This window comes from Agelaius tricolor, unplaced genomic scaffold (genome assembly GCF_023055355.1).
Source record: "Agelaius tricolor isolate 1412-34295 unplaced genomic scaffold, bAgeTri1.0.p SCAF_9, whole genome shotgun sequence".
In the NCBI taxonomy this organism is placed as follows: Eukaryota; Metazoa; Chordata; class Aves; order Passeriformes; family Icteridae; genus Agelaius; species Agelaius tricolor.
The window spans coordinates 22067986-22092124 of record NW_027269269.1 but is presented as its reverse complement, the minus strand read 5'-3'; the positions used below and the strand labels follow the sequence as shown (position 1 = coordinate 22092124).

At 46.1% G+C, this 24139-nt stretch overlaps 2 protein-coding genes across 2 annotated transcripts in view; both read left to right on the top strand.

Moving 5' to 3' along the window:
- CASR (calcium sensing receptor) overlaps positions 1–15990 on the top strand; it is a 73861-nt gene extending 57871 nt beyond the window's left edge. The window contains exons 5-7 of the mRNA XM_071433212.1: positions 6133–6363; positions 9833–9956; positions 12807–15990. Of these exons, the coding sequence (XP_071289313.1) occupies positions 6133–6363; positions 9833–9956; positions 12807–14257 (1806 nt within the window). The 3' untranslated portion in view covers positions 14258–15990. The remainder of the gene's footprint in view (positions 1–6132; positions 6364–9832; positions 9957–12806) is intronic.
- A 2792-nt stretch (positions 15991–18782) lies between these two features.
- On the top strand, positions 18783–23992 carry LOC139592861 (cystatin-B-like). The gene is made up of 3 exons (XM_071433210.1): positions 18783–19022; positions 22693–22794; positions 23174–23992. Exons 1-3 carry the CDS (start codon positions 18957–18959, stop codon positions 23300–23302), a joined length of 297 nt encoding a protein of 98 aa, XP_071289311.1. The 5' UTR covers positions 18783–18956; the 3' UTR covers positions 23303–23992.
- The last annotated feature ends 147 nt before the right edge of the window (positions 23993–24139 follow it).

The following is a 24139-nucleotide window of genomic DNA, read 5'->3' as shown; positions in this document are numbered from 1 at the left end:
TCCACACATATCCTTCATCTGCAGGATCTTGCCCTACACCCAGTGCTTTTTATCCAAATATCATCTTCACTTTCTTGTTTCTAGCCCTGAGCCCTAGGTTTTTGTTGCAATCAGCCTCCTAACTGGTGGATCTGTCTCCTATCTTGTTACTAATTGGAGTGTTTAGGACATGCCACTTTTGTTTAGTCCAGCTGTTATCAAAATGTTCAACTAGTCTGTGGCTTGTGCTTCAGAACACAGCTCAAAGTTCAGGTTTGGACATGCATGCACACACAAAATTCTCTGCTATTTGACAGCATCTAAAATTTAGAATGGATGTTTTTGCCTGGCACCAGCCTCAGTACTAGTGACAGAAAGTCACTAGTGTGTATTCTGCAGATCAAGAAAAGGAGGAGAAAGAAAGCTGGCAAAGCAAAACAAAGGTATTAGGGGGTGTTTGTTAAAAGTGAGACAGCATCCTTCAAATAACTGAGTTATGTTCAGTGAGTAAAATAGGAAGATTCATAAACTTTGGCAGATTAAATGTACAAATAAAATAAGGCTGGCCAGAAAAATGAATAAGCAATATCCTGAAATGGGGTAAAAGCTCATAAATCATACTTTAAACATTTCAGGAGTAGGATTGTTTGTTGAGCTATAGATTATCACTGCAAAAGACAAGGTAAGGCCATGACAGAAGAAAAGTGTGCTCTTCATGGACAAACTTAAGAAGGTTTAGTTATTTATGAGGGACTTTTAGAGGATCTGTCTAATTGAACTGACTATAGAAGAAACTATGGAACACAAGAGCAAAATGAACCTTGATACTTCAGGGCAAGTGAACAATATTCACCCAAGGGATGTGCCAGACTCACAGATGAAGTAGCAGAAGAGCTGGCTGCAGTGCCCATCTCCTCACTTGAAAAATCCTAGGTCTTGAGGTCTAGAAAGCTGGCAGATGAGACATCAATTTTCTGAAAGGGTTCTGGAGGAGAGCCAAGGAACTAGCAGAGCCTGGTTGAGCCTATTATTAGAAATTGTGGTTCAAAAATTTAGGAAGGAAAAATAGAATATACTGAGGAAGAGTGACCATGGCTTCTCTAAAGAGAAGCCCTAACTCACAAACATCCTGAAGTGCTTTGAAGGCTTTGGGATGTGTATGGATAATGGAACTTCTATTCATAGAGTATGCTCAGGCTTCTTGAAGGCATCTTCTGGTAGTCTGTCAGCAAATTCAGAATTTATGTGTGTGTTGGTTGAAAGACAGTCAGCAGCGAATAAAAATCAGTTATGAGACCTGACATCACAAATGAAGTTGATCAAGTCTATGGTGGACTCCTCAGGCTTATCTGAATAGGAGTCAAAAAAAGCAAATGCACTTTTAAGAACTGGAAGTCGCACTGGAAAAGGGACACAGAGGTAAACAGGGTGTCCTGGGGCCACTTTCTCAACCCTTTGGTGCATCTCTCTTCAGTATCTTGTGCAGGACTCAGATCTGATGAAGAAGACTGGGAATGCTTGGAGAAGGGTCAGTGAAACAGCTTCTGTACAAGATATACCAACACCAGGTAGGGCTCAGCAGCCTGAGAAAGAGGTGTCTGAAGAGAGGTGATTGTAAAGTCCTGAGAGGCATGAAAAGATGACCAGCAAATGACAGTTCTTTACCAATTTAAGCATAAAAATCAAAAGAGTTTTGTAGCTGCTCTTCCAAAAGGGATGAAGAAGTGCTTGTCTCACAAAATCTAGGTCTCTGTGCTGTAGGAGGCTGTGGATGTGAAAAGTTCACACAGGTACAAAACACTAATGTGCAACATCATGGAAGAAAAATCCACCCAAAGGTTATCAGGTACAAAAGCTCTGGCCGGGGAAGTCACTGAGCTGCCAAATGGGTGAGAGTGTTCAGGGGGAGTACCACAGCCCCTGGGCTCCTATTGTGGGTATTTGCTCTTGGCCACAGTCCCAAACAGGTCCTGGGCAGGTGAGCTGCCAGCCTGGTCTAATAACAACTGCATTTATGTTACAGCTCTATGATCCTCCCATAAAAGTGGAAACCACATGACCCAGAATATTTAGCCTGGACAAAGTATAGGATGCTGCATGGCTGGGAATGGCCTTACCAGGAATAATAGGAGGGTGAACTAGAGGGTAGCTTGCAAGTCCTTTCCAATAATAGGTGTTTTAATTAAAAGGCACTGCAATTCAACATGAAGTCTATGACAGAGAGAAAAGAAAAGAAGGGAAAATTACAGAAAGAAATATCTGAAGACAGCAGTTTGCACAATGCTCTCCCCACAGGCTTCCACCAGCTGCTGACAGTGTATCCAAGCCACAAGGTCAACACTTCTTTCATAAACTCTTGGTTCCAGGATATGATACACCTACCCCTGACACATGCTGTTGGCCTGGCTGAAGCAGGGTCTTTTAGGTCTTTGTGGATTTAGTCCTGGTTATGTGTGTTTCTATCTTTAGTTACAAAACACAGTGACACTTTTTAACTGTAAGCCTTTAGCTAATCTTTGATAGACTGGTGAATATATAATAGTTCTGGGGTTATTCAGACTCTACAACTTCCTCTTTCAAAGGTTAGTGTTTATATATTCCTTGTCTGTTTAAACTGTATTTTCACACTGTAAAGAGCAGAACTTGTGAGATACAGAGATAGGATCCTGGGACTTTCTTGCTCTCTACAAAAGGAACATGTTCTGCTGGTTCATTTTACAAGCTGCCCCTCAGAAATTTAGATTTGAAGAAAAGCTTTTGTTTTCTAAAAAGAAAAAACCCCAGGCTTTGTTATTTCTGTTGTTCCTGTTGCCTTTCCATTTGGAATTTTAATCAGGTCATGTGCCTTTCGTGGATGAACTAATACACATTTTGTACCCACTAGCTACAGTTGCAGAGCTGAAGCTGGTACACTCTGCCTGGGGAAAGACAACACAATTTGCAGATCAGCACTTCTATATGAATTAACAGTCAGACAGGCATATCAAGTCATACATGAACTCATTTATAACCTTAATCCTCAGGTGTAGTGTGTGTGACCAAGGGAAAGGTCCTATCAAACTAATTCTACAAAACCCCACTAAAAGCCAGGGGTATGTATTATTTTTAAGAAACCTAATGACAGGAGGGAAGGCCTAGGAACAGACTAATTGATATGAATGTTACGAAATTAAACAAACAAAAAATTGCATTCAGGGAATCCAGAAGTTTCTCCACCATTCAGCTTGCTGACCCTAAGGCCAGTGAGCCTCCTGCTGATGCAGCTGACCAGGAAAGGCAGGACTTGAACAGAAGAATCCTCGATATGGCTCTTGCAAGATTGTGCGTGTAGTAACTGCAGTCAAAACAAGGGCAGGGTCTCCTGTCTGTGCAGGTAACAGTCAACCAACCCAGCAGTGATACTCAGGATATCCTGGTGTCCTTCAGAAGGACGCAGTAGTGCTGCATGAGTGTCATACTGAGTTGGAGTGAAGAGAAACATGGCATTAGGCTCAGTGTAAGGACAAACCTCATCTGGACATCAAAGCTGCAGCTGTCACCCTGTGGTAGGTGCCAGAGCCTGCAGAGGAATGTGAGCTGCCTGCTGAGAACCTGCATTGCTGACAGACAAAGTTTCTGGTACCAACCAGATTGAAGCCCCTGTGCAGATGAGGCCAGAGTGAGGTGAGGCAGTACAACAGATCACTGGGGATCTGCAGACCCTGTCTGAGCTCACAGCTGCTTCTGCTCTGTTCTCACTGTCCCCCAGTGGAGTTGGGCAAGTAGCACCCTCCTGGGTACCCCTCAGCAATGAGGGGAATGACAGGGGAGCAGGCTCCTATTTTCTTACCCAGCAGGCCATGTCCCAGCTCTCCACAGCAAAGTGCCAGCACAGAGCACTTTCTTTTGCTGTGTCCATCAGAGGGTGAGATCTTTCAGGGACAGGTCCTGGTTCTTTGGTGAGATAATTCCAGCTTCACACCTTATGGGTGAGCTGGTCTCCAGAGGAGGGGCAACAGGAATGAGACAGAAAAAAATCCTGCCTGCTCTGTCTCACCCATTAGTCAAAGACTGAGTACTGTGGCAATTTTTTATATCCTTCCATCAACATCATACAAGCCAAAAAGGTATTGTTGGTCACATCCTTTGTAGTACTACAATGATTTTTCCAGACTCTCTCAGGCAGGCATTGAAACAGGCAGTGGGAGGAGGGTATCTGTGGCTCTGGGGATTTTAGCTTGAGCTAGGAGGATCCCAAAAGGAAACAGCGAAAAATGAGACAATTTAGCACAACTGACAGGAATTAATGAAGTGATTCTGTTCCCTTGTCCCTGTGTTTCCAGGTGAGAAGGATTCATCAAAACAATATTGTCTGTTCTGTCTGTGGGGTGAAGAGGACTCTGCCTGCCCAGACAAATTGATTTAGTTTTGGCTTCTCTTACATTTTGCCATCCAGAGTTGTATGTTTGGGCTCTCACAGGTGGGAGAGAGAGGGGGGGAGAGAGAGAGGGAGAGAGACTGGGCTTACAAGCTGTCACGGGCAGTAGAAGCACAGCAGCAACTGTGCTGCTGGGGTCTAGGGGCAGCTGACAGCCAGGAACTCTCAGAGTCACCTTATCTTTCCATAGATGAGCTTGGGGAGAAATCTGAGAAGTGCCTAAACCAGCAATTATTTTTTGAACAGAAATACAATATGGCTGAATTGTATCACAGTTGCCAGGACAGGCTTTCTTTTATGCTGCAGTTTCTTAGGCCTACTTGTTAGGCAATCTAGATCATGAATTTTACAACTACAGTTGTCCCTGGAATTAGGGACATGCAGCATACTGGTTGAGAGCCAGCTGAACATGAGCCAGCTGTGCCCAGGTGTTCAAGATGGCCAGTGGCACCTGGCCTGTATCAGCAATGGTGTGGCCAGCAAGAGCAGGGCAGGGATTGTTCCCTCATATACAGCACTGGTGAGGCCACACCTCCAGTGCTGTGTCCAGTTCTGGGCCCTGCACTACAAGACAGACACTGAGGTGCTGGAGCACATCTAGAGAAGGGCAACAGAGCAGGTGAAGGGTCTGGAAAACAAGTCTGACAAGGAGCAGCTGAGGAAAGGAAGGGCCTGTTTAGCTGGAGAAAGGGAGGCTTAGGGGAGACCTTATGACTCTCTGTAACTCCCTAAAAGGTGGTTGTGGCAAGGAGGAGGTTGGTCTTTTCTCACAGGTAACAAGTGACATGATGAGAGGAAATGCCTTAAGTTGTGCCAGAGAAGGCTTAGATTGAATATTAGGAAAAATTTCTTCACTAAAAGGATAGTCAAGCATTGGAATAGGCTGTCAAGGAAAGTGGTGAAATCACCATTCCTAGAAGTGTTCAAAAAATGTGTGGAGATGGCACCTGGGGACATGGTTTGATGGTGAATAGAGCAGTGCTGGGTTAATGGTTGGACTTGATGATCTTGGAGATATTTTCATATTTTAATGATTTTATGATTCTATATAACACTTAAAGGCATGAGATGAAAATTACAGGGAAGAACTCCAGGGAACAGGCAGAATGTGATTACTTTCAGCTATGCAACTATGAGACAGAAGCCAAAAAAAGTGGTAGGAATTCTCCAGGTCTGCCATATGGTAAATGAGCTTGATTTGTTGGTGTTTTCTTACTGAAGTGCACTGGGCTTGGGTTTTTTTCAATCCAGAGTCAAGTCTGAGTTGTTTCTCAAGAACTCCTGTTTCTGAGTGATCGATCATTCAGAGACTAGAGATACCAACTGAGAGCATTCATACAGTGGTTGCAAGAGCAGGGTGAGAGTGATGTATGTGTGACTGAAACACATGAAAGGCTGCTGCCACTTCCCTGGCCCTAACAAAGAGCTCTGGGCTTGCAGAGGTGACTCAGAGGAGCAAAGAGGAATGCTAAATGGATGATGGGGTAGCATCAGTAAGTATTACAGATGGGTGGCCAGCCACCCAGAGGGCCACAATACCTTGTGTTGTCTACAAGGTTTGTACATGCTCTGTGTGTTCATGGGATAGAAAACCTCCTACTGCTGCAATTAAAAGATTTGAAGAGATTAAGGTTTGTAGTAAAGTGTTTCTTCCCAGGACTGCCCCCATAACAGATGTGTGCTGTGGTAGAGTTGTAACACACAGGCATTTACAGTGTCTCTCTGTCTCTCTCTAGGTTCTCAAGCATCTGCGACACTTAAATTTCACCAATAACATGGGGGAGCAGGTGGATTTTGATGAGTTTGGGGACCTGGTAGGAAATTACTCAATAATCAATTGGCATCTCTCTCCGGAGGATGGCTCAGTCGTCTTTGAAGAGGTTGGGCACTACAACGTTTATGCCAAGAAAGGGGAGAGGCTTTTTATCAATGAAAACAAGATCCTGTGGGGTGGACTCTCTAAGGAGGTAAGTGCTTAAATCCTCACAGCAATGTTTTCCAGATCCACAAGCTGAAATTTCAACTTGCCCTGCACACTCCTCCTATTATGGCTCCATGATATGGATCCATTCACCTTACTGTATACACAGTCTCTGCCATAGTCTTTCTTACCCTTCTTACACACTGAAATAACAGACAATGTCTCCTCCCCTTCTGTACATTTGTTTACCTATGGGTATTAATGGGTATTAATGTTTTAAATTATATCCTTTTTTGGATATAATATCCTGGCCCAAGCAGATACAGTAGAATTTTATAGCAGTGTTTCAAAGGGATGAAAAATTCATTACCCAAGTCTGGTTGTTGACTAAATCAATATTTTCTGACCTCAGCAGTTTCATTGCTGAAAAGAGCCATCTCTTTCACTCCAATTATTTCTGTATCAAGAAGTGCCTCTGCTTGCTCTTAGTTATATTTGCAACTCTTTCTGCTGGCTTCACCCACCAAGTCCCAGAGCCTTCCTCACACCCTTGCCTTGCAAACCAACCGAAAAAGCCCTGTCAATCTGCCTGGGTTAACTTGGACATGGTGCTCAAATAGTGGAAGACGCCAGCACCTGCTACCTTTTTTTTTCTCCTTGTATTTTCCTTGAGAATGCTTCTGCAGCCTCAGAAGTAGTGATCTCAAGAGGTATCAATTGACTTCAGTCAGGTCTAAGTCCTTCTCCACTGTCTTGCACATGTTTAATTCTTTTTCAGCATAATTATTGTCACTAGCAGCCAGGCTGTTTTCACGTGATGGAAACATGGTGCAGACATCTCCAGACCAGAGCCAAATGAAGTGCTGTCATAGCTGGCAGCAGCCAGCTAGGCAGAAACTCTGACTCCCAGAGGGAATACTGAGTGGGTACATGGTTTGTGATCTGGGAATTGACACAGGGAATAGAGTATTAGCTCAGAAATGTCACTGCCAGGCCCTGCTGGGATGTTTCAATGTGTTAAGCCAGCACCTGATTAATGAAAGAGGGAATTCACTTCCAGGGGATTATTCACATTGGCTGGCAGATCAAGTAATGCTTCTGCCTTAGCTACTTGCCCAGAACAGTTACAGCATGAGTTCAACCTTTCCTTTACTCCAGCTGCACTTCTGATTCAAGTCCAGAGCACTCTGAAGGAGGCATGAATTGAACACAGCATACTGCCACAGAAATACTGACCTCAGAGCTTTTCTATGTCCACCTGGAGTCTCTAAGTACAAACTACAAGTGGAACTTAAAAAACTCTGATATTATGATCCCTCCTTCAGATTGTTGCAAATGCATCTTGCACTTTTTCCAACAGTTAGGATGTATTGGGTTTTACTTAAACTGAGTGATTGTGTTCTCTTGGTCTAAATTTCTCTGGCAGTGCAATATTTAACTTCATTCTCTGTCCTAAACTGTTAAAAATGTGACAGGATGTTGCTGAGTGTAGTGCCAGGGTATGTAAATTATGTGCAGTGGAGGGGTTTGCAATTTCTGTGTCTCCTGCAGCCTCTTTTTTTCAGTTTATATACTCCCAATTTCTTTCAGATAAAAGGCTCTTTTCAAAATGAGTAGCCAGTACTTCACTCACTATGCCTCTTGTCACCCCCAACAAAAGTTTAAATGTAGGTAATTTTAACATTTAGGAACTTGAGCATTGGACAGACTTGCGAAAGAATGAGTTAAAGAGTAGGTAAGATAGATAGATTCATTTTGGCAGAACCTGATGAAATTCCCCACAGAATACTTAAGAATTCAGCCAAAGCAATCACAAAAGTACTAGCAATTCATCTTCCAGAAATGTGGAGGATGCATGATGTCTCAAAGGATCAGAGAGCAATCATAATACCTGGTTTTAAAGCAGTTATGGGAGAACCAAGGGAATTATGCACAATTGACTTGAGCTTCAGTAACCTAAAAGACTTGATAAAAAAAAAATTAAACTGTTTATAAACACTTAAAGGATAATAAACTGATAAGAACCAGCCAACGTGTATTTGTCAAGATAAAATCATGCCAAACCAATTTAATTTTTCTCCTTGGAAGCTCAATCAACTTTGTAGATAATGGGGAAGCAGCGTGTAACTTCAGCCAGGCCTTTGATTCAGCTCTGTTCAAAATCACAGGTGGCAGCTAGGGAAAGACAGGCTAGACTGACGAAGTCCTCTTGATGGATGCACTGCCTGCTCAAAGACTGTCCCAAGGAATAGGAGCACTGTGTTTATAGCAGTAGGCACTAACAGCAGAGTGCTTCAAGCAGGGAGTTGCCCTGTGTATGTGTCTGTCCCATCAATGATGTAATCCTGATGAACAGCTTAGGAACAGCATTCCCAAACTGTGCTGCAGCTGCACTTCAGGCAGCAATGATAGGACACAGAGACTGCCCTCACTGAGCCACAGTGTTCATCTCTACATAGCAGTTATCATTAGTGAGAGCTTTGCTTCCCCTGTGGCTAGGGCATCAAGCCTGCACATAGGCAACTTCCAAACCATAGCTAGGACTCCTTGTACAAATGCATCAATGCAGGAGGTTCCCAGAGATCAGCAGGTTGGCAGCACTTGGGTAAACTAGCACCAAACTTCCAAAAAGGTGAATGGAGGCTTCCAAACAGAACAGCCATTGACTACGTAAGGATCATGGTATTTTGCTAGCAGTGGAAATTGTAAGTTTAACTCTCCTGAGCTGAGAAAGTCATGTTCTTTGTCAACTCCCTTTCTTTAATTTAGTTGGAAAGAGGTGAGCTCAACCTCAGGTCATGACTGTGTGACAAAGTCCCAGGCTTCCATTCATCATGCTGAAGTCTTTGTGTCAGTGTACTTCAGGTATGCAGTGAGCCCATGCAACCACTTGCTGCCAGGACACGACAGTGCTCAGGTGGGCTCAGACACAGCAGGAATGCACAGCCAGCAGGTGACATCATTTGCTGCAGCAGAGGTCTGGAAACCTTTGGATCTGTGAAGTGCCACTGATTTGCATCTTTAGATGTTCAGTGTTCTTAAAGAAGAAGTGAGTTTCAGAAAAGTTTTTTTAAAATAATTCCCACAAATTATTAGCAGACATTATGCAATATATTGGATTGGGGATCAGATGTCAGGGCCCATCATCTCCAAGGCTGACTCAAATTCCTGCCAGTAGAGATTGATTGTCTTTTCTTCTAACCATCTAATGACTGTTTTGAGGTATGTGTATCATGGTCACATTCCAGTTTGCAATGTCCACAACACAGTAGAGATTACAAAGGTCTGCTGATCTTCCTTATTATCCCTTGATGTGTTCCTTCAGAGAAATCTCACTGCAGTGGGTTGGGGAAGGACTATTGTGCAAAATGTGTCTTTTCTGTGGGTGGAAGAGGTGAGCATTTGAGGCTCTTCATCCAGCATGCCAACCAAGCAATAATTGCCTTGGTGGAAGCCAAGATCTTGCCACAGTAAGGCATTGGCACCATTAACCTGCTCGGGCTCTTTTATTGCAGGTGCCTTTCTCCAACTGCAGCAGGGACTGCCTGCCGGGCACGAGGAAGGGCATCATTGAGGGGGAGCCCACCTGCTGCTTCGAGTGCGTGGACTGCCCCGACGGGGAGTACAGTGACGAGACAGGTAATGGCCCCAGAGCTGCTCTGGGCCTGATCATCACCTGAAGTTGTGCTGAAATCACTTCCCTGCAGGGCTGGCCTGCTGCCTGCTTTGCCAGGAGGCTTCACAGAAAGTCTGAGGGACTTCTGAAAACCTTACAGGAGTTGAGTCCTGTGGTCCTCAGGTCCTGTCTACTGCTAAGCCTGCTTGTGCGTTCTGCCCTGCATCAGGAAAATTAAGGCAGAGAGCTTGAAAAACAACTTACATATAGAAAGCCTCTCAGGCAGCCACAAACAAACTCTATTGCACTGTAGCAGTAGTTTTTCCTCCAAAAACCTGGAGGAGGGAGAGATTCCCCATCCTAAATTCTGCAGTTATCTGTCTGCCCCCATGTTTTCCTCAAACTGTCAGGGTTTTATTTCATGCTTTACAAAGAAATAAAATCCATTACATCCCAGATTTCACAAGCAGAGAGAAATATTTCCCTTTATGAACTCACCAACTACAGGTTCTCTTGATCACTGACACTAAAAAAGATCAGAATCTGTGGATCCTACTGAGCACCCATGGGCATGTTTTTTGCTTCATTGGGAGCTTGGATCAAGCTACCCAGGCTCTGGAAGAGACAGAAAACATAAACTCAGGTTTCAAAATGGTTGAGAAATTTTGGTTTTCCAACACCACTAATGCTCCCTCAGTTTTGGGCTTCCCCAGGGTAATGAAGGCAAGTAAATTATTTCAGGATATCAGTCCTCTCTACACTGTCAGGCACTTGGGACCTCCTCACACCCTCTCTGGTGCGCTGGTCCCAGTAAACACTGCAGACCTCTTAAGAGAGGAACAATTCAGTAAACTCCTTGCAAAACTGAACAAGTGTTCTTCGGGAGAATCTAATTTGTGTTCTATCAGAAAGGATTGATATTTTTTTAGCATGACGATACAGTACTATAGGATGCTTGGAAGCAGGATTTTCAGATTAAATAGAAGCAATTCTGGTCATATGTAATAGGGGTCTTCTGGTGTTTTTCACACAATTTTGGGAGTTAGCTCTGGTGTGGAGGTGGAATTTATGGGGCTGAGGTGGTGACTGTCTTCTGACTCAACAGTTTCCTGCTGCAATTTCAGCTAACAGTAACAGTCTTTATTTCCCATTCTTGCCAGTTTTATAGACATAGAGAGCAGCTTTACAACCAGTTCCATCCAGCTGAGACTGCGATGCTAGCAGAGGAAACAATCTGTCCTTTCCCAGCTGTTTGCTCCCACACTTTGTCTGGGAGCAGTGCTGGCACTTGTGCAACCATGGAGCGAATCGGATGGGGTCTTTGGTCTTCTGGAAAACAAGCTCTTGGGAGGTTGAGTTTCCAACTAGAATGAGAAGCTGTGTGCCCTCAGGTGTTAACAACACAAAGGAGGGGGAAAGAATGAGCAGCCTTGCAGGAGGAGGGAGACTTGGTTGACTCCCTTCAGAGGCAGCACAGTCTCTAAGCCACCACAAGACAGCAGTTAAAGCGTGTCTTTAGGGTGCAGTGCTGAATAGCTGTCTCTGGCAGAGGCTGCTGCATTCCCTGCTACACAAAATTAACCTTGCTTTGTCTGCAGCTTGCAGCTTGTAATGAACTCCCAGGTAAAAGGCACAAGAAAAATAAGAATTATTGGCTGAATGGATGTAAATGAAATGATGTAGCGATGACAGCTTCTGACTGAGCTTTTACATCTAGTGCCAGATTTTCAAATAAAGATCTTAGGTGAGGTAAAAAGTCCTTAGGAAAGCAGTGTCATATCAGGTCATGGATGGTCTCTCCAACCACATCTCAAGAACAAGAGAGCCTGAAAACTTTTGGCCTTGTTAGCTGGGCATTCCTGACTTTCTCATTAGCATCAATCTCTGCTCTGGAAGCTGTGGTCAGAGTCTGTGTCTGTGCTCAGGTGCAAAACTCAGGGTGCTTGCTGTTAAAGGAGTTTGTGGACTCTCTGCAGCCCCTTGCTATCCTGCTAGGATCCCAAAAGCAGAGGTAAGCTGAGACCTCCAGCTCTCTGCTCGCAACTCCTTTTTACTACCATCTAAAGAGTTGTGACCCTCCCTGCTAGAGCACAAGACCCATTTGAGTCAAAGAAGAAGAGCAGAAGCAACAGGTCCTTGCTTTTTGATCATGCAAGCCATTGGCATGGCCATGCTATCACAGCAGGCCCAACTACTTTTATGAAGGAGATGGAGGCACCAATTTTCCCTTTGCATTAGTGGGGCATTTGCTGGGTATAGGGAGAGTGATACTATTAAGACACATCTTTCCCTGGCATTCCAACGTGAAATGAGAATGTGCTGCAAGTCAAGGGCATTGCCTGCCCTCAGGGAAGAGCAATTTAGACAGTAAGACTTGCCTCCATGGAATATGAAATAGGCTCTCAAAGCATTTAAGGAGGCAAGCACGTTTTTAATTTTCTCTATAATAGAAAAAGGCAGGATATTCAAATGATGATAAAAGTGTGAGAGGTATGAAGACAGACAGAAGTAGAAGATAAAAGTGAAGAAACAAGGAAGAGGGAAAACCAGAGCCTGTGTAAGAGCTGATAGCAATCGTAGTTTGCAAAGTTTTGCCAAGAAATGTATTACAAAAAACATGAGGGCAGAGGCAGGACTTCTTTTAAGCCAGAACCAAGCATGCTTTGAGTTTTCCTAAATAGCCCCTGGGAGGCTGGTTGTTTCAGAGTAAGAAACTGCGAGACATCAATATATGACTCTGGGGATCTGCTCACAGGAGCGGAACACTCTGTGTGTTTAAGATCAAGGCTGGTGTGTAGCTGCCATATATGTCATCCCACACTTCAGCCTCTCATTCTGATAAACCTTCCCTCTCCTTATCTCTTCTTTTTCAGATGCAAGTGCCTGTGACAAGTGCCCTGAGGATTACTGGTCCAATGAGAACCACACATCCTGCATCCCCAAGCAGATAGAGTTTCTGGCTTGGACTGAGCCCTTTGGGATTGCTCTGACTCTCTTTGCTGTGCTTGGAATTTTCCTGACTTCTTTTGTTCTGGGAGTCTTCACCAAATTTCGCAACACACCCATCGTCAAGGCCACAAACCGGGAGCTATCCTACCTCCTCCTCTTTTCCTTGCTATGCTGCTTCTCCAGCTCATTGTTCTTCATTGGCGAGCCCCAGAATTGGACTTGCCGTCTGCGGCAGCCAGCTTTTGGCATCAGCTTTGTCCTCTGCATCTCCTGCATCCTGGTGAAAACCAACCGTGTCCTTCTTGTCTTCGAAGCAAAGATCCCCACGAGTCTCCACCGAAAGTGGTGGGGCCTCAACCTTCAGTTCCTCCTGGTCTTCTTGTGCACGTTTGTGCAGATTGTCATCTGTGTCATTTGGCTCTATACGGCCCCGCCATCCAGTTACCGAAACCATGAACTGGAAGATGAGATCATCTTCATCACCTGCCATGAAGGCTCCCTGATGGCACTCGGCTTCCTCATTGGCTACACCTGCCTACTGGCGGCCATCTGTTTCTTCTTTGCCTTCAAGTCTCGAAAGCTGCCTGAGAATTTTAACGAGGCCAAGTTCATCACCTTCAGCATGCTGATATTCTTCATCGTGTGGATCTCCTTCATCCCTGCTTACGCCAGCACATATGGCAAGTTCGTGTCTGCTGTGGAGGTGATTGCAATACTGGCTGCCAGCTTTGGGCTTCTGGCCTGCATCTTCTTCAACAAAGTCTACATCATCCTCTTCAAGCCCTCCCGCAACACAATCGAGGAGGTGCGCTGCAGTACAGCTGCCCACGCTTTCAAAGTGGCTGCCAGGGCCACACTGAGACGGAGCAACGTGTCCCGCAAGCGCTCCAACAGCCTGGGGGGCTCCACCGGTTCCACCCCTTCCTCCTCCATCAGCAGCAAGAGCAACCACGAGGACCCTTTTCCTCTGCCAGCCTGTGCCGAGCGGCAGCGCCAGCAGCAGCGTGGGTGCAAGCAGAAAGTCAGCTTTGGGAGTGGAACGGTGACGCTGTCGCTGAGCTTCGAGGAGCCGCAGAAGAACGCCATGGCCAACAGGAACGCCAAGCGCCAGAACTCCCTGGAGGCCCAGAACAGTGACGACAGCCTGATGCGGCACCGGGCCCTGCTTCCCCTGCAGATCAATGAGCCCCTCGGGGCTGAGCCCGGCTTCCAGGCAGCTTCCAGCCCGGAGACCAGCTCGCAGGAGTCGGTGGTGGGAGACAACAAAGAAGAGGGACCGAGCCCTGAGGCGGAGCCTTCCCTGCCGTCGGTTAACTCCCGAAATTTTATAGGCACTGGAAGTGGCTCTGTCACAGAGAACACGGTACATTCCTAACGAAAGAAGATTGCGAAAAGTACACCAGCCCCCAAGAGGAACTTGCTTACCTCTTGCTTCTGAACAGGAAAGGCAACAAAGACACACTCTGTGACACAGCCCCACCACACCTTAATGTTAGCGCCAGCAGGGTAGCACATGTGCCTCCAGAGGAAGGACTGTGTCTGGGGAGCCTGGGATTGAATTTGCATTTGCTTTATTGAAACCAGGACATCTCAGAAGTACAAGTGAAGATCGCCTCTGGTGGGGCTTAAGCAGAAGTCTGCATGCTGCCTTGCCTCCGTAAGCTTTTCCTGCCAGACTGTAACTCAGCTGACTATGGGAGGCACTAGGCAATTCCACTATACCCTGCTTTTACATTTATGTATAATATTCCTCTTTCCCACTATGTATGATATTCCCTCTTTATCCAGTATATGTGATCTGTAACCATGTGCATCAGGACTCTCAGCTCTACAAAAGCAAGGTACACGGTTTCACTTCAGGAAAGCACAGTCATGGGGAAAATAAAAAAGCCCCCAACGTCCTGCATACTGTGTACAGCCAAGGGTGTGAACATGTAAAGTATTTAATGTGACAGAGCGCCCTGCTAATTTATATTTAGTAATGTCCCAGTCTCTCCTTTCTGCCCAACAGGAAATACTGGACAATACTCTCCGTAGACTCCATTGCACTAGACCAAGCTACTTAGGTTCCGACTGGTTTCCTCCAGCTGGAATAGCTTTACCTCCAGCCTGCCTGCTTTGGTGGAGGGGGAGAACAGCTTGTAAATCTCTCGCAGAGAACGCTGCAAAAGCACAATGAGATGTATCCCTGATTGATTATGTCGCTAGTAGTTGTATGCTTAACCAAATGTTGCTGCTGTACTATCCCACAAGGCATACAAGGCTAACCCTTCACACCATAGTCAGCGTTGTGCTTTGCCGTATTAACCTGCCTCACACCTACACGGAGCATTGCGACAGTCCTGGCGGTACGGGTGGGCCTGACACAGCAGATGGAACAAGGAGAAATGGAGGAGTTAGGGATGGAGGGGGAGCCCCCAGCTGTGGTAGTAGGATCACTGGAGTAGGTGAATATCAGAAGTGTGTGTGCTGCTCTCGGTGAGACAGACATTCAGGCCTAGGTTCTTGGACACATATAGGGACAAATGGATTAACTGGATACAGTTTTGCTCCTAAAAGCCACCTACTAGGTTATTTCCCATTTTGAAGAGAGGGCACCTAGCACAAGAATGGCGGACTGTACCCAAAGAAAAACAGTAAGGATGTCAGCAGAGATCATAGCAGAACTGGATTACTCTTGTCCCACTCTTCCTAAAGCAGATATAAGTGCCCCTGGTTTTCTCAAGGCATGTCTCGTTCTTTTTGATTAATGCTGGAAAAGTTGTAAAGAGTCATCAGCAGAGAGATTTGTTGCAGCCTGATGAGAGGAAAAACACCGGACAGCCTGGCAGGAGGGGCTAGGGTTACATTGCAGAATTTAATTCCCTCTTCCCAGATTCCCCGTGGAAGAACAGGCATCTGTCAGGAAGATGTCAATGTCCTCCCTCATTAAGCATGAAGGTAGTCTAGACCTCTTCTAGAAAGGTAGATGAGCCTGCAGCTCAGTGTGAGCAGAGACAAAAGGACTGCGTTCGAATGCATTGGGGAAAACACCACAATTCTCTTGTACTGTTTTTGCTTGGTTGTTCTTCTGCCAGGGCAGGCAAATAAAATTTACAGGTGACATTACTGTATAAAAACTTTGTTTTGCCACCTCCACTTGTTGACAAGGAAGAGGAGTTTTGACTTACAGGAGCAAAGTGGAAGTCCAGAACCCCAAGAAGCAGGCTCTTCAGACTAGTTGTTTTAACCCTTTTGTTGATCTGTTACATCCCCCTTGGAGTGGGCTCAAATTTTAACTACACCACATAAGAACCAACCCAACTATAATTGTAAGGCTTGCAAATGACAATATTTGATTAAAACTGGCTCAGATGATTGGGGGAGAAAAAAAAAAAAAAAAAAAGTTGAGTTTGAAAACACAAATCCTTCTAGCCCAAATTTTGGAAACCACATTCTACCCCTGGACTCAGCCAAGAGCTGCTTACTGCTTCTGAAAACTAGGTCACTTCCCCAGGCTGCTGAATGTGGCTCGTGGGCTCAGATGGAATTGAGCCCCGGGGTCTCCTGAGTCTCACTGCACAAACAGGGATGAGCACTAGATGGCAGAGAGGCCTAAAAAAGTCATTTTGGTTACAGGCTACACTTCCAAAAATTCCAATAGCTGAGTGGTTTTAGTGCTAAGTGAATCCTTCCTAATGGAGCAAACCCAGCTCCACAGCCCCTGAAGTGAAGCTGACTGAAACCTGTAAGAGTTCACTGTGTGAAATGAAAACAGCACAATTTACAAACCAAAGTCTGTGTAGGAACACAGGCAATGTAAGAAACAGAAAGAAACCATCAGCTGCCTTGTCTGGAGAGCAATATTCACTAGCTATATATACAGCAGATGATATTGACATTTGGGTGCTTTTCATTCCTTGGGTGTTTTCCATTCTTTACATTTACTTTAAGGGAATTTATACCCTGGCATACAATGAGTCTCCAAGAACTGCAATCATTTTTTAGCATGGCCAACTGTGCTGTATTTGCTGGGGAAGCCCCTTCCACCCACCCTGCTCTCATTTGTGGAGCCCTAAGCCTCCAGCTCCAATGCTGCATGAGAGCTGCTGCTGCAGCTGATTGCAGTGACACACACGCTGGACACAAGGGAAATTCACTAATAAAAGACCCCTTTGGGAAGGTGCTTTGTAACCAAACCCCTTTCCCATGCACAAAGAGGGGGATATGTTCTCATTCTATCAAGTCCAGTAGAGGACAAGGCTTGATCAGGCACCTGTCCAAATGCCTGTCAGTGTATCACACATGACAACACTGATGAAGCCATGCTGGGGAACATTCATCTGTTGAAAGCACGAGCCTGAGAACCTCCACTGATATTTCCTACCAGAAGATGCCCATGTGAACACCTCATCCCACCCACCGTGGCTCAAAAAGCCACTGGAAAGCTTGCCTCTGTATGGGGTTTCCTGAACTGTCCAGAAGTGAAGCAACAAAAGTGTATCAGCTCTCTGGTGGGATTTCCACTGGAAAACTTGGGAAGTAGCCTAGTGAAGAGGCCAACCTTTCATCCCCAGTCTCCCACAAACGTGGCAGAACTCTGCCTACCCAAAGCCCCATCAAAGAATTTATTTATAGATGATACCAGAGGAAAGAAAATTCCCCATTATATTTCATGCTGGTCACTGTGTCCTCCTTGTCAGTCCATGAGCTCTGTTCAGTTTGCAATACCTGCTATTGTTAAATTTAGGTTTATATTGACCAACTTTACCAAGGGGTGCTGCAAAGCGGGAGGAAGGTAGGTGTTTGTTGTTGGTTTTGCAAGAGTGGATGCTTAAATTGTGGGGAAATTTAGGTAAAGACCTGAACATTGAGACTAAAATCTCCTCAGGGATTTCCCAGAGGCTGGATAATTCACCGCTGCCTTCAGCTTGCTGGCTGAGGAGCGGCAAAATCAGCCTGAGAGAGGGAATGATGAACGTGGTGAATGAGGGAGCCTCTCGGGACTCTAGCTGGTCAGAGTGACCCCAAGATACGTTAGAAAGTCTCTTTTCCCAGCCTGGCAGTCGAAGAAGGAGTCAGAACTCTTCATTTCTCGGTCTCAAGATTGTTTATTGTATCTTATCTATAAAATTCTTTCTCCTGACCTGCTGAGGTCTGCTCAGCAGGACAGTCAGAGGCACTTTGCCCACCTCAGAGGTGGTGTTATCTTTTTATACTAAAAACTACGTGTACACTATTTACAGTAACTTTCCAATACCTATCACCCATGTTAGACAGTGAACTTCTACTCTAAACCAATCTAAAAGTGCCAACATCACAGCAGAAGATGGAGGCCAAGAAGAAGAAGGAGAAAGGCTGGACATGCCCCGATTCCTCCATCTTGCCCCCTGAACCCACATTCTAAAAGCTCCAAAAATCTATTTTTCACCCTGTGATAAATTCACTATTATTCTACTTAAACTTTCGTGACTTTTAATTCTACATCTAAGGTTGGTAATTGTTTTTCTAAGGGCTAAATCAAAGGCACAGGGGTTTTGGGCTCTGTGCCAAGGTCTCTTAGCCCCCTGGGCAGGGACTCGAGTCCTCCAGGGCAACCAGAGGAATTTCTTGAGTTCTGACAGGAGCCTGGAGATGGACCTTTCCATGCGGCTAAGGGAACACACCGCTGCTGGGAGAGGTGGCACAGGGGAAGGCAAAACAGCGGGTGAGGGCGGCCCTGTCCTCCCGCGAAGCTGTCACGGAGGCGCCGCTCGCTGAGGATCGGCCGCAGCCCTTCTGTCCAGGGCGCAGAATAAATCCTGCCGGCAGCTTGCACGGCAAGTGTCGCTTTGGGCTGGTTTTGTCTTCAGTCGCCCGTCGGGCCGCGATGCCCCCGCCGAGCGCGGGCAGCCCTGGTCCCGCTGGGCCGCGCTGGCCCCTCCCCGGCTGGGCGGGGCCGGAGCCAGGCCCGGCCGCTCCCGCTCCCGCCCGCCGCCACCGCCTCGGCCGCCGAGCCCCCGCCCGCGGGTTCCACCCCCGGGCCCGGCACCGCCCCCGACACCGCCCCGGCCCTGCCGAGGGGCAGGATCGGCCCAGAGGGGAGCGGTGCCACCATGTTGTGCGGGGGTGCCTCGGCGGCCCGGCCCGCCACCGAGGAGACGCAGCGGATCGCGGAGCAGGTGAGGGGCCGGGCGCGCCCGGGAGGGCCCCGTCGGCGGGGCAGGGCCCGTGCGGGGCCTGTGCGGGGCCCATCGTGGGCTCGGCCATTGCTGTGCGCGGCTGAGCCGAGACACCGCCCCCCGGTGTAAAAGGTGGGAAGAATGGGGAATGCGCGGAGCAGTCGCCGGCTTCTGGAGCTCTCCTTCCCTGTGCCCGCGTGGCGTGGCCCTGTGGACTCCAGAGGGACCGCGGGCAGCGCGGGGAAACCCGACAGAGCCATTGCCTTGAGCTCGGGGAACGAGCTCCTGTGCTTCTTACAGAATCTGAACCTTGTGCTTGCGTGTGGGGTTTTGGTTTTTTGTTGTTTGTCTGGGAAGGGGGGGATTGTTTGTTTTTTTGAGGGGGTGAAACGTGGAATAAAGCAAGTTAGCTTCTTCGCTGCTTCTGCTTTTCCCCAACACAGAATTCAGCTCCAGCCACAGCTAGCTCCAAATCCTGATGCTACTTGCAGTACCTGAGGTACCGCTCATGTTATTGGACCACACGCTTTTATTCTAAAAATGCTATTGTGCAACTAAGTTCTTTCAAAGCACGCGTTCTTCTTGTTGTCATGGAAACTCAAGTTCCTTCTGCTTTTTGGCTTTGTCGGCTAGGATGTGGTAAGCTGGAGAGCTAAGATGAAGGATGCGCTCCAGCTTCTGACACTCTTTGTCATTGCCTGGGCCTGTTCCCCAGGCAGGAGTTCCCAAACACCTACAGAGCACCGCAGCCACTGAAGTTAACATTTAGCTTGTACAGTCTGAGGATTGTGTGTTTTAGGAAAAGGGAGAGATATGTGCATCTCCTAAGCACCAGCCTGAGTTTGCAGCAATAAGCACACGATTGAGAATTGCTGAGAGTCATAATTATTGCTTTGACCTGAAAAGGCCTACATGTCATGTTAAATGTGATGCAGATATACAATTAACATGGCTTAAAATTAGGTTTGAAATCCTGACTTTCTGTTCTGTAGCACACTGCAGTGGTTTGGTAATCCAAAAACAAAATCCTGTTGGATTCAGAAGTGACCAGAATTAACCGAAAATCTCATGTTTTCATTTAAATCACCTAGATACTTTAGAGTTTTGACTGCCAGTTTAAATTACTTGCTTAAATTAAATACAGGTAGGAAAACCCAAACTTGAGACTTACCCATGCACTCATATCCTCATCTGGACACTGCTGGAGAAAACATTAATTTTGTTAAACAAGGTAGCCTTCTCAAATCATTTTGTTTGCTTAAAGTCAGGTCTTTGTGGAGATTTATTACAGCCTGCCAGTTTGCTTGCCATAAACATATTCCCTGTTCCTGCTTTTCAAGTTCTTGCCTTCACTTTACAGTTTCGTAAGAATCCTTGTGATGGCCACATGCTGTTCAGTTTTGTGACCCACAGCAGGTGTAGTGTCACACGGGGCAGGAAGGCTTCCTTTGGCAGTGTCTGGCTTAGGAATCCCATAGGAACAGCTTCCTCACAGCAAGAATTTCCACCCAGGCCTGTTCAGCCTTGGCTTCTCACTGGTAACTGTGGCAGAGCTTATCCAGGCAGATTCTGAACCATCTGTTTTTAACTGCTCTGGGAGTGCAGGGCAGTGGAGAGCCTTCAGAGCATGATCATTTCCAGCCCTGTGACTGAATCATGGATTGTTTGGGTGGGAAGGGACTGCACTTCCTGCCTGAGCCCAGGGTCAGCATCCTCAGGCTGCTCAGAGCTTTCTCCTGTCAGGTCTTGAAAACTTCCAAGGTTGGAAACTGCACGGCTTCTCTGAACACTCCTGCTGTACTGCAGCAATGTCCTCAGGGGAAATATTTCTCTTTATATCCAGTCTGAGCCTCCAGTTTTAGTTTATGATCATTGTGTCTCATTCTTCTGGCATCTGGAAAGTTTCATCCCTGGAAAGACCCTGGCTTCTTGTAGGTACTGGAAAGTTTTCTTCAAAGCCTTCTCTTCTCTGGGCTCAGCAAGCTCATTTTCTTCCTCTCCTCACAGCACAAGTGTTCCAGCCATCCTGGTGTGCTCATGGAGTGCTCGTGGTCACCCTTCACTGGGCTCAGTACAGTTTATTGGTGTCTGGCTTGTACTGGGGGCCCAGAACTGGGCACAGGATTCCACATTTTCTAACAAAGGCCAAGTAAAGGGCAATAATCACTCGCCTGTCTTCTGGCTAGGCTCCCGCTGATGCAGCCCAGTATGCCATTAACTTTGGTACCAGCAGGACACAGTGCTGGCTCCTGTCCTCCAGGACTTCCAAATCCACACTGACATCAGGTCTTTGGGAGAGTATTTCTGTCTGGGATCTCCCTCTCCACACTGACTCAGGGTACTCATTTGTCACATGTTGTGGTGACTCATTGCCACAAACACCCTGACAAGTTTGCAGCTGCAGGACTCTGAGCTCTCTGCACCCAAGGCCCAGTGTTCAGCTCACTGGTGGAAATACAAAATGTGCTGAGCTGGGGTAATGTAGTGACCTCAGAAACCAAAGCTGCCCAGTGCCTAGGATTGCTAAAGGAGAACAGGACAAGAAAGGGTCAGTGGGAGACTTAAGTCTGCCCCACTGCTTAAAATTTGTAAAAGTGTGATGAAAACTGAAGCCACTTGCTCCAGCCTGTGACTCAGGAGAAGGGGAGGAGGTGGGACTGAATCATGGCACTTTCTGGGGCTGTGCCCTTCAGTGCATCTCAGAATGCAGCTTGGATTTCTGTATGGCAAAAAACAAACAGGAGAGTGTCCAAACATCATTATCTTGCTTGTGACATACTGATGATAACCTGGAAGGAGTGTAGAGGTATGGCCTCTGAGAGAAGGTAAAAAGCATGGACACAGGGACAGGATGGTCACTGAAAAGGCACCAGAGTTCTGGGAGTTGGAGAGGTGGGAGAGCATAACTCTGTTGCAGGAATGGTTCTTCTGTTCCTGCTTCATCTACAGCACCTGACCAGTGGAAAGTTGGCACTTGTCTTTTGCCAAGGAAGCCTGTGGGATTTAGGCAGGAGTGTAGATCTATGTATATTCCTTGAATTTAGGAAAAAGGAGAAGTACACCTTATAGCTGGAGGATCTACTTATTGCTGGTACTACTGCCTTGGGAGTGAAGGGAGGGCTATGCAATGATGCAGCGCAGGAGGTGCAGCCTGGAGCAGGCAAGGACTTTGCAAGCAAGGACTCCAAGACTAACTCATCTTGCTCTGCAAAACAAAGGCTGAAATTTTCTGCTTTCCCGACCAAGAATTTTCCATATATCCACAATGTGTTATAGTGCTCAGTGCAGGAGAGAAGAGCTGTATTTCAGGAGTTCATGGCTCCCTCTTGGGTACTGGACAGGTTATTGACAGGTTATTTTGACTTCTTGAGCGCTGTTTTGCAGTTTGAAAACACAAATTCCAGCAGACATGCTGAAAGAACTGCCAAGTGTTTTCCAGACTTGGCGTCAGCCTGTAGTGACTGACTCCCACCTCCGACTCAGCTTTGCCACCTCCCTAGATTCCTGGTCCTGCTTTCACACAAAACTTAACATGATTCATTTTGATCTTTTAATGTCTTGGAAAAGCAGGGACTCTGTGTTGGGGAATTCAGCAGCAGTGAACTGTAAGCCTGAAGTCCTAAATACTTGAATCTTTCATCATTTCTAAAGAACCTATTGTTTCATTAAGGTAAAAGCTCAGATAGAAGAAAAAGAAGGGAAAACCTTTGATGTCTTCACTGCAGTGGAGTTTAAAACTCAGCTGGTTGCTGGAACAAACTACTTCATCAAGGTAGAGGACATTGGGTTGTTTCTTTTATATTAATGTGTATAATCTTTGGAATGGTGGGGTTTTTCCCTTTCTTAACTAGAGGATAATGCTTACGATTTGACTTTAATAAGAAAAAGAATTGTGCATTAAAAAACCACAAATATCCACCTCCCAGCCCTCTCCCTATCTGTTAAATAGAGAGATCCTCTTTTCTCCATTTTCATGGGAAATTAGGTGGTATTTCTGCAAAGTCATGGCTCCTAGTCTGGTTTAAAACAAGCCAGTGGTTTTTCTTACTGCCTGTCTGCTGCTCCATCCTCAAACCAGCCCAGCCTCTCCCACCCCTCCTGCTGCAGGCTGCTCCCCCTGCAGCGATCTCACTGGGTCTCATGCTTTGCAGGTCCATGTTGGGAATGAGGAGTTCATGCACCTGAGGGTGTTCAAGAGCCTCCCCCACGAGAATGAGCAGCTGAGCCTCCACAGTTACCAGGGCAGCAAGACAAAGCATGATGAACTGGCTTATTTCTAACAGCCTTCTCTGCCGTGTTTCCCTGGCTGGTTCTTACGTGCATTTTCTACAGGCTGCAAAATGTTGATTCCTGCGCCAACAAAGGCAGAAAAAAGTGTCTTTTTTTTAAAGTCATGGTGTAAAAAATCAATTTCTTTTATGCCATTCCCTTCCTGTGCAATCTCCAAATCTGAGAGTCACAGGGCTCTCCTATTACCTGCACTAATGTAAACCCTACTTTTATTGCAACTTAACTTAGGCTTTAGTGCAACCTAAAGAGAATACTGTGGCTGAGTCCTGTTTGTGGACTTCCTTGGTCTGGAAATCAGAAGGGGAATGACACCAGCACTCATATATTTGCAGCAAGGAACAAGAGGAAAGCCTCAGTCTTTTCTGTGCTGTTTTGCAACTGTAAATATATGTGTAGATTTAAATTGTACTTTGTATTTTATGGGCAATGACCTGATGAGAGACTTGAGCTGAAGCAATTTTGCAAGGAAGAGAAAGTGGCTTACAGTAGTTTGAAACAAACATTCCCTTGGTAATCATGCTCATCCTCTTGCAGCAGTAGCGTGTAATGTCCCATAGAGGGTGTGTGAGTTTAAAATACCAAACCAGCTTGCTTGTGCTCTCAGTCCTATGGAAAAGTCCTGGAAAGGAACTTGAGCTGGACAAATGCATTTATAACAATAAACATTTCTTTTGACTTGAGATGGCATCTTTGACTGCGTGTTAGTGTTCTCTTCACTGGTTTTCACAATTGATTATTATCTTACTCAGCTTTTTTTCCTTAACTGTTTTTTATATTCCAGATAACCTTATGTTTATTCTATATCTTAATTAAAAATACTTTATTTT

Bases quoted from the DNA above. Each gene is read 5' to 3' on its own strand.
- LOC139592861 (XM_071433210.1), top strand. From the start codon at position 18,957: ATGTTGTGCGGGGGTGCCTCGGCGGCCCGGCCCGCCACCGAGGAGACG. The intron at 19,023-22,692 runs GTGAGGGGCCGG...TGTTTCATTAAG, and splicing joins CGCAGCGGATCGCGGAGCAG to GTAAAAGCTCAGATAGAAGA. The intron at 22,795-23,173 runs GTAGAGGACATT...CATGCTTTGCAG, and splicing joins GAACAAACTACTTCATCAAG to GTCCATGTTGGGAATGAGGA.